Below are 10,248 nucleotides of genomic sequence, written 5' to 3'. Positions count from 1 at the left end.
TAATGTTGAATGATGTGTGGAGGTGTCGGCATCAACTCGCGCTCCGAGACTTCGCGCACACCTACCCAACCACTTCATCATCCAGGCACTATCCAGGCGCAATGCTGCTTAGCTTCTGGGACCTGGTGAGATCGGGCGCGTTCCAGGTGATTCGGTCAGAGGCGTGCGTTGACACCACATCGATATTGAGATTACATTGAGGAACAGGAAGAGGAACACGTGGATCAGATAGCAAACGTATTGACTGTTAAGGAAATTGGCATTGGGCAGGACATGTCACTTGAAGGGATGGTGGGCGGTGGTCGAGGCTAACGACGGACTGGCAGTCAAAAAACTAAAACTATTTAAACGAAACTATATTTTTTATTTTACCAGGTAAAGCTCGCTAAGCTATGCAGCTTTTTTTCAGAAGCTACCTGGCCACAAATGATAACTCAACCAAGCGGCTTATCATCAAGTGGAAATGTGTAGCAACCAAATGCTCTCAACGCACGTTGTGATTCTAAATGTGGAGGGAAAAACCGGAGGACCCAAACAAAAATCCACGTGACCACTGCTTGGGAGGAGCGCGGGGTAAATATTGAAACTATAAAATATGTTTTTACTTAAAAGTCAAGGCCCACTGCGCTATTTAGCTCTTGTTCTGAAGCGTCCTGGCCACACCTCTACGCAGTGGCGTATCATCACGTGGACATTTATAGCAGCCAAATACCTTAAACGCATGTTTATAAATGTGGAGGGTAAAACCCAGAGGGCCCCGAGAAAAGTCCACGCGACCACGTGGAGAAAAACACGCAAACTCCAAATATACAGGCGTCGGCATCGAACCCACGACCTCCTGTGTACCAGGCGAGGTAGTTAACATCTCCTAGCCACCGTGGCGACAAAGGAGATCGAGCGACGATTTGAGCCTCACGCGTAGGAGCTACGTGGATTGTTGAGTCGCAGAACCTCGGGAGACGGACGACGGATGGGGGGTCGGGGGCTGCATCCAGCAGTGGATAAATCATTGTTGATAATGATAACAGACAGACAGCATTCAGGCAGGCAGCGTAGCCAGACAGAGGAATACCACTTCGGTACACAGCTTTCAGATGGCTGTCTGTTTGCTAGATGCCTGTGTATGTTTGTACTGAGTATAAGGAACTCTTAGTTCTTTCGGTAAAGTCACGTAGGTAAAAATGAAATTAAAATTAATAAAAATCACGACGTTTCGGAGGCAACACAAGCTTCCGTCTTCAGGTGAAACGTCGTGATTTTTATTTCTATTAATTTTAATTTAATTTTTTACCTACGTGACTTTACCGAAAGAACTAAGAGTATGAATCCTTGCAGTCACGAAAGCTTCAAATCTAGAATATATTGAACTTCTTTCGCGCAGTACGTAGCCGACCGTGCTAATTGGAGAGGTGCAGACAGCCAGAAAGATGGGCAGTCGAGACGGACTCACGGGACAGGCCTTGTCTAGCTGCCTTTCTTGTTGCTTGTCTGCGCAAGCAACAAGGCAGACCGATCTACAGCCATCTAGGCAGACGGAGAGATACACGACAACGTTAGCCAAGCATATACATTGAGGCAAGGCCGTAATTATAATATATATTGGGGGAGAAACATCCCCCCCAATATTCAAATATGCTTAAAATGTACCCCCCCCCCCAATATATTGCTATAAAATCATTGCTATGCTATGTAAATAAAAACAATTTGCTAAACCTTGACCACAATATCTGGACTTGTCTTCATATAAATCAATGCATATAGTTATGTTTATATGATTGTGGTTATGGTTGTACTTTATTAATCCCTAATCTCTGCCATTACACACAATGAAACAAGAAATGGTAAAAAAGTAAGAACAGAGCAATGTAATACAATACACTATTAGACATTATTGTAAAAAATAAATAAAAAGTCCATCCCATGTGTTAGTGAATTTTTTTTATATTTTAGGCAGGAAAGGAGTTTAAAAATGTATATATTTTTCTGGGTTGGGACCCCCAGAGACCCTGGAAAATTTGGTCCCCCCCAATGTTGACTCCATGGCTATGGCCTTGCATTGAGGCACAATAACGCATCAGTCAGTCAGGCGGAGTGAGGGTCCAGACAGGCAGTGCGGGCAGACAACACGCGGGAGAGAGACAAAGGCCACACACAACGTGACACACGCGGCCAATGGTGAGTGCGGCGTTTGTCGGTGACGGAGCTGCCAAGGTGTTTCCCGCTCGCGACCCACGGCGTGACACGAGAAAAAGGACAGACGTAGTGATGCGTAAGTTTGTAGATTTTTTTTTTATATGGTCACTTCGTTCACGTGTACAAATACCCTGCTATTACATTCCATTTGTATCGTCAGCGGGGGGGATTTTTTTTTTTAAATGCTGCACCTGCAATCGAGCAATGCAATGTTGTATTTTTCGATTTAAAGCTTTCGTGACTGCAGGGATTCATCTTCTTGGTTCTTTCGGTAAAGTCTTCTGCGTGACTTTACCGAAAGAACCAAGAAGACAAAAATGTTGTATTTGTTCCACGATACGTCCCCGTGTAGCCAGTTACCCAGCTAGCTTGCTACGCTGGATTCGTGGTGACATCAGCACGGAACAGCAACACCGCCAGAGCGGTCCTTGCGCAGGACAGAACGCGTCGGAGGCGCAGGCACAAATAGCGGATAAAGAACCAACATTCAACTATTTTAGCGCCTTAACAATGTGGCGATTGTTTAAAAAATATAAAGGTGCAGCCCTGAAATTTCACACTCAGGCCACTGCTGGCGGAAAGGCTCTTCTTCACTTAGAGGGAGCTAGAGAGAGAGTCGCTCGAGTAGGTATTTCATAGCTGTCAACCCGTACTATAAGGGCAAATAGTAATAATCATGTCTATTTGTGTTACTCACTTCTGATGGGAATTTGTAGGATGGACGTTGAGATTTATAATGGCACGGGGTAACGAATGAGATCTGAATTGGTTTGTAATAAGGTAGGTCACTGATAATGGGTTGACATGTATGATTATATTATGGACAGAGACCCATAGAGATCCAGAGACCCATAGAGATGGATAGAGACCCATAGCTATACATCGAGACCCATAGATACATATATACCCACAGAGACCCACATAGATACACAGAGACCCATAGAGATACACAGAGACCCATAGAGATGCATAGAGACCCATAGAGATGCATAGAGACCCATAGAGATACACAGAGACCCATAGAGATGCATGGAGACCCATAGAGATACACAGAGACCCATAGAGATACACAGAGACCCATAGAGATACACAGAGACCCATAGAGATGCATAGAGACCCATAGAGATGCATAGAGACCCATAGAGATACACAGAGACCCATAGAGATACACAGAGATCCATAGAGATACACAGAGACCCATAGAGATGCACAGAGACCCATAGAGATACACAGAGACCCATAGAGATACACAGAGACCCATAGAGATACACAGAGACCCATAGAGATGCATAGAGACCCATAGAGATACACAGAGACCCATAGAGATACACAGAGACCCATAGAGATACACAGCATCGCTGTCAACCCATACGGGTTACCCCGTATTTTTGGACAGGGGAATTTAGTTTGCAGGTCCATACTGCGTACAGCTGTTTCAATATGGGCAAAAAATTAATAATTTGTCTATTTGTGTTTCTCCTTTGTGATAGGAGCTTGTAGCATGAACGTTGAGATTTACAAGGGCACGGGGTGACCAGTAAGGTCTGAATTGTACTCTTTGGTCCTTTTGGTAAAGTCACGTTGGTATAAAAATTTTAATTATTGTGATTAAATTTAATGATTGTGATTAAATTTATTGAAATTTTTTATGCCTACGTGAATAAATTTAATCACGATGTTAAAATGTAATCACAATGATTACATTTATTTTGTGTTTTCTACCTACGTCACTTTACGGAAAGAACCAAAGAGTATATGGATCCCTGCAGTCGCGAAATCTTCAAATCGAGAAAATCTTAATTTTAGAACTTTCGTGACTGCAGGAATTATTATTTGGTTCTTTCGGTTAAGTCACGTCTAAAGATAAAATAATAAATTAAATTAAATAATAGAATACGACGTTTCGATTGCAACACAAGCAATCATCATCAGGTATAATGAAATAGCGACATAAAATCTAACCAGAAAACTATAGACAGACATATTAGCAGACATATATCACCAAGATACATAGAGAGAGCAACACAGGTAACAGAGAGAGGTGGTCGTCTCTGTGGGGTGGCCTTAAATAGACAGAGGAGGGCGGACGCAGAGAGAGGGAGGGGGTTAGAGAAAAAATTAGCATATCAAGAGATTGAGGTCTGGATTGGCCTGTAATAAGATCGGGCACTGATAAGGGGTTGACAGGTGTGATATTTGGCCTACTCTTCCCCGCTCCTGGATGAGGGTTGAGTCCACGCGCTATGTCCCCCCACACGCGACCTCCCCATCGACTGTGCAATGTCCATTTACGTTAAAGTCTCAATTGCCGCGCCGGGAGATCGCACTCACTACCGCTGCATTGCAAATCCAGTGTCACTAACCATTATACACCATGGCAGCTTCCCCGAGTTAGACGACGTTAAATATATAAAACCCTTTGTTTCTCGATTTCTCAACCGCTTAAACTAAATGAACGTGATACAATTGGTTCAAATCAAGATTTAATTGGACCCGTACCGTGTCCACACAGTTACACCGCGCACAATAACGAAACGCATTTCGCCGAACGATTTTTCTGTTGTGACCGCGGGGCACTCCGTAGCTTGCGCTGACTCGTCCAATCAGGGCGCTGCTCTGCTCGACGAAGCTCCGCCCCCCCCTCTACCCCTAGGCAACATGGCCGGTGCGCTCAAGAAGGTGACCGCATCTCCCTGCATGACAGCCTCCACCTCGCTCTCTCGTCTCTCTCTCTCTCTCTCGTCTTGTTTACTTCGAACCATTCCCCCTCTCTCGCCGTCTTCTCGCCATCTCCTGGCGCCGAGAGACTCCGGCGAGACGCGAGGCGGGGACGGGTCGCGTCACTCCGTACCACCTTGGGCCTTGTGTGTGCTCGGCTCTTGCTTTGTTTCGTGGTTGCCCTTGACCCTGGGTGAGATTGGTCGCTCGGAGCTGGGAAATTAGCCTGAATTATACTTAATTCAATCAACTTCTTGGTTCTTTCGGTAAAGTCACGTAGAATGGGAATAATAAAATAATAAAAATAAAACTATAATTAAATAATTTTAACCGAAAGAACCAAGAAGATGAATCCCTGCAGTCACGAAAGCTTTAAATCGAAAATTTATTCAATCAAGTTTACGTCACTTGAGTTGCGTCTGTTAATTTAAGTCACCTGAGTCTATGTGTGTTTGAGATACGTAGAATATGAACATTTATGATTGAGGAATCCGATGAGCGATAAAGCTCTTTTTTTGGGTTAGATCGCGTAAATATATAAATGTGTCGTTAAAAGCCGCCACCACCCGGCACAGCCAACTAGTAAGGGTTGTCACGTAAACAGAACACGACAATTCGTCACTAGTACAGCACTAGTGTATAGTGTAGTGTATAGTGTAGTGTTTAGTAGTGTAGTGTTTAGTGTAGTGTATATAGTAGTGTATATAGTAGTGTATAGTGTAGTGTATAGTGTAGTGTATAGTATTGTAGTGTAGAATGTAGTGTAGTGTAGTGTATAGTGTATCGTGTAGTGTATCGTGTAGTGTATAGTAGTGTAGTGTATAGTGTAGTATACTAGTACAGCACGCAGGTGTGTTGGAAAGCCAAGCCACAACATTTTAAATCTGAGTACTATACAAAGTTTTCACCAGTAATTTCTCCAGAAGCTCTTTTTCACAGTAAGGGCGGGTCAGAATGTTACAACAATAAACGATAGAAAACACGAGAAGAGTGAAAAGTATAGGAAAGGTAAACAAATAACTTTTTAAGAATATGCAAATAAAACTAAACTACGGTATTTTTTTTCTTACCAGATAAAGCCCACTGAGCTATTACATTATTTTTCAAAAGCGACAAAGTGGCTGATGTGTAAATTTATATCAGCAGCTATTCTAAATGCACGTTTCACTTAAATCGCTAAGGTTAAGTACAGTACATCACTTAGTCTTGAGGTGTACTGTGAGGTGGTGGGGTGGGAGCGGTGGTGCAGAGGGTCGGGCTGGTTATTCTGCAGGAGGGAACATGAATTGTTGCATCTGCGAGACGAAGGGATCACAACGACTTGGGGAGGCCTTCATCCAGCAGTGGATAGATGATCATGGCTGATGATCTGGAATGTCGCCGATGGGTGGAGCGGTGGCGGGAAGGTTTTACCTGCCCCACTGCCTACATGATTCCATTCCCGGCCACGGTTAGCATCGATGGCGAGTGAGAGAGATCTGAACCAGGCCTGGGCCACCCGACTCCAACCCCGTCGCCAATGCATAGTGACCATCGTGGTGAAGTATGGTCAAATAATCCACCAAGAGCGACATGGCATTGGGACGCCTTCATCCGGCAGTGGACTGACAGTGCTTCACATGAATAGTGTGTTTTTGGAACCTAGCATGAGTGGCTTTGTTACATAAAGTGTCATACCGGTTAACTGCTTGAAACCCCTTAAATTGGCTATGTTACCAGCAGCAGAGGGCAATTCTGCAAAGACGTTGCACACGAACTTTACATATGCTCTCATATCTATGCTCCTCGACATCACACACCTGCACTAACCAGCGTGAATTGTGGTGATATAACTCCACAACACGTGCACAACGTGGGGAAGCAGTCATCCAGAAGTGTATTGACAAAAAGGCTAGTTTTTATGTACAAAGACAATTTGCACTAGATTGTAAACTTTCTCATCCCAAGGTGTAGAGTAGAGGGTTGCACAACAGCATACTTTGCACTTGTCAAAGCCGTTCCAATCCACATGTTCAACTTCGTTTGTTTATTCAAAGTAATATTATCAATAAACACTTGCCATGGAAACACAGCCATAGGTTCCCGCATGTCATTGCATTTAATGTTGATAAATTGACTTGGGTTAAGGGCGACATTTGTTTCTACATTTCCAACTTGTAAGTGATTGCACAAGTCGCCTAGGGCTAAAACATTGTTGGGAAAGGAGCGTGCCTCTGCGCTTGCAATGGTAGTTCTGGATTTTTTAAACAAAATGTTTACCTAGCGAGGTGGCCGGGTTCCTCAAAGGTCAGAGCCCTGAGCTGGTGTCGTTGCTGAGATCGTGGATTACAACCCAGGCTGAAACCCGTATTCCAACCCAGAACCTCAGTGGTGCCAGCTTCGCGTCTCCAACTCCGTTATCAGCCCACTTAGCCACCTCATTCACTTTTTTCAGGGTTTGTTAATCCACTGCTGGATGAATGCTTCCCCATGCTGTATCGGTCACAGGAGTTGTTTTGACTGTGGTTCCCCATGCTGGTCAGTACAGGTTGGTGAAGGGGGGGGCACAGGACTTGTTATTTTGAAATGTCAAGTTATTGTTATGCCTAACATGCACATATTTTGAGCAATGCAGTACCCTCTTCACTGTGTTATTTATGGATGTTTGTTTTTACCAGACGACTGGGCTAGTGGGACTTGCTGTCTCCAAGAACCCTCATGAGGTTAGTGTCTTAAGTTACCACAGTGGATACCACAACCCCTCACTTCTGTGTTTTAGGACCTATGATCAATTCACCCGCAATGCGCCTGATCTTGTCAGATCATACACTAAGCAGGGTTAATCCTGGATAGTGCCTGGATGGGTCGACCACCATGCACAGTGGGTTGTTATAGGCTGCTACAGGGCTAAGTAATGGGTCGCAGAGTGCATTGCAGCAAAATACATTTTTGTTTTGCGATTCTTTGTTCTCAAATGTAATGTAATATTCTGCTGTCATTGGTGGCCAGGCTGAGACCATCAAACCTGCTAAGCTGGAGAACTCAGTTTCATCACAAGTGGCTGAAGCCTTAATTTGATTCCATGATTTTAGTAGTGTCGGCTTGTAGCCTTGATCTTCGGAGCCACTCGGGCCCACTCAAAGAATCGACGCTTGAAATCAAATCACGATTTTAAATTATGATCATGGTAAGAAAGTTGTGGGGGGAAGTGGTTAAATGCGTTGCATTCACCGTGTCCCCACAGCACCTGAACGCTCTTTACATCAAGATCATCGGCGTGTTGCAGACAGTCCCAAAGGATGCCGCGTACAGGAAATACACGGAACAGATCATCAATGAGCGCCAGCATCACGTCCAGACGGTAAATCCCAGTTGCGAAATTCATCTCCGCTATGTGACATCTGATGTGAAGTTAAATGTGGGTCGTAGTGTTTAACACCAAGATGTTTGGATCGATTACAGTTGTAATTGGGACCTTGGATCCGCTGTAACTGTGCCGGCTTGGCATCTTCACATTAAAAGCCCCACGGCCACATCAAGAATCAATCCTGTCTTAAAAAACGTTATGCTTAATTTCAGCTCAAATTTGTAAATCAGCGATCATTGCTGCGTATGATTGTAATGTTAGTCGACTTCAGGTCTGCTTGATGCACTGTGCTATGAACCCAGTGACCAGAAATAGATTCAAGGCCACTGCTAACATCGGCGGCTTCTGACATCTCAAGCAGTTCTGGGCGCAACCCTAAACTTAACCAACACGTACTGACCAGTCACATGCGGTCAGGGGAGGCAGGGGAGGCAGAGCCTCACCTGTCATACTCCAATGAAAATAGCTGTTACTTAAAGAAAAAAAAGAATAATCAAATAAAATAAATATTAAGATTTGTCCACTGATTGTGTTATAAATGTCATTCTGTACGATTCCAATAATGTTTTAGTCAATATCGCCAAATTTGTGGAGCTCCGCTGCAAATACAGGAAGAGACGAGAGGTGAGGTAGCGACGAGCTCAGCCTCTCCTCTGATTGCGCAACCCCTCAGTAACTGGATGGAGCGCGGGCAATAAGCGCGTGCCTGTTACTATCTCTCTGTATGTTACCAATGTAATGTTTGGAGACCCCTTCATTACATGTCCTCGCCTTCCATAGTCCAGGTAACTTATTTCACGGATGTGTATAAAGATATTTAGGCTCGCTGGTCTCGCCATAAAACTGCAATGAAAAGCACCAGGGGAGGCAGTCGTCACATCTGCTTCACTGAAGGGGGCGTGTCTTAGCCAGTGCCTCCCCAGCCATCGACCTCACCACACGTCAATGGTACTGACCATTGTGGTGAAATATGATCAACCCTTATGAGCGATATGGCGTGGGGAAGCATTCCACTAGCGGTGGATTCATAAAAGGCTGTAAATTTAATTAATAGCTCGTAAAGTTAAGGTTTGTTAAGTCGGAATGAAAAACAACCTTTACCCTTTGTGGAACAACTAACGTTTGTCAATGTCCACATTTACAGGAGCCCGATATTGAGAAGCTAGAGAAAAAGATCAATTGTGGACAGATCGAAGAAGTGATCCGGCAGGTACGTTCCGTGGCATCACCACCTGCCGTTCTTAGCTTTGGTTCCCAGATATTTTCGTTAACACACTCAGTTGGCTGAACTAGGCTCTACGGTTTTCCCAGTGTTGCGCCACGGCTTTTTGTGTTTCGTTTGTTGTCCTTCCCTTGCACCTCTGATCAGCATTGGTGAGCGACATTACGTCGTGATGTCATAACACCGTAGATGATACAATAATTGGAGACTTGTGTTAATAATTTATTCCAAATGTACAGTCGTCAATGTTTTACCTAAACGTGTGTGCGTGAATCATTCTTCACCAGGCCGAGAAGGAGCTCTCCCTGGCGAGGAAGATGCAGGAGTGGAAGCCTTGGGAACCACTCATTGAGGAGCCACCTCCCAACCAGTGGAAGTGGCCCATCTAAATCTCGCCCCATCTGATTCCGTCTGCATCTCCTGTCCGAGCACGACTGTGACCCGCGATATCATTAACGTAAACGTGTAGCGCGCTTCTGGTTTGGTTATTGACAATTAAAGTCACCAATCAATGAACGAGTGTCTCTGCGTACCGCTGTTTAATCAATCGGGTACGTTTGTACATGTGCATGGATAGATATGTTCGACAGATTTTATTTATATCAGCAGGAAGGGCCCAATGAGCTGCTAGGTTCTCTCTCGTGGGTGTCCTGTGACAGTCCAGATGGAGGGAGCCCCTTGTAGACCACCTCCCCTTTTGCTGTATGATGATGACCCCTCACTACTGTGCGAGTCATGATGCGTTACAAACTAATGCAGTGCGTCGTTG

General features: G+C 44.6%; 1 protein-coding gene across 1 annotated transcript; it reads left to right on the top strand.

Moving 5' to 3' along the window:
- Positions 1–4,780: 4,780 nt before the first annotated feature.
- Positions 4,781–9,995, top strand: NDUFA5 (NADH:ubiquinone oxidoreductase subunit A5). The gene is made up of 5 exons (XM_078612991.1): positions 4,781–4,872; positions 7,569–7,613; positions 8,135–8,251; positions 9,402–9,467; positions 9,767–9,995. The coding sequence occupies exons 1-5, from the start codon at positions 4,852–4,854 to the stop codon at positions 9,866–9,868; spliced, it is 351 nt and encodes a 116-aa protein (XP_078469117.1). The 5' UTR covers positions 4,781–4,851; the 3' UTR covers positions 9,869–9,995.
- The last annotated feature ends 253 nt before the right edge of the window (positions 9,996–10,248 follow it).

This window comes from Lampetra planeri, chromosome 40 (assembly GCF_965212315.1).
Source record: "Lampetra planeri chromosome 40, kcLamPlan1.2.h2, whole genome shotgun sequence".
NCBI lineage: Eukaryota > Metazoa > Chordata > Hyperoartia > Petromyzontiformes > Petromyzontidae > Lampetra > Lampetra planeri.
This window is presented reverse-complemented; position numbering and strand designations above follow the sequence as displayed.

Excerpts from the sequence above, each read along its gene's own strand:
- NDUFA5 (XM_078612991.1), top strand. The coding sequence starts at position 4,852 with ATGGCCGGTGCGCTCAAGAAG. Across the intron at positions 4,873-7,568 it reads TGGCCGGTGCGCTCAAGAAG|ACGACTGGGCTAGTGGGACT; the intron begins GTGACCGCATCT and ends TGTTTTTACCAG. Across the intron at positions 7,614-8,134 it reads TCTCCAAGAACCCTCATGAG|CACCTGAACGCTCTTTACAT; the intron begins GTTAGTGTCTTA and ends GTGTCCCCACAG.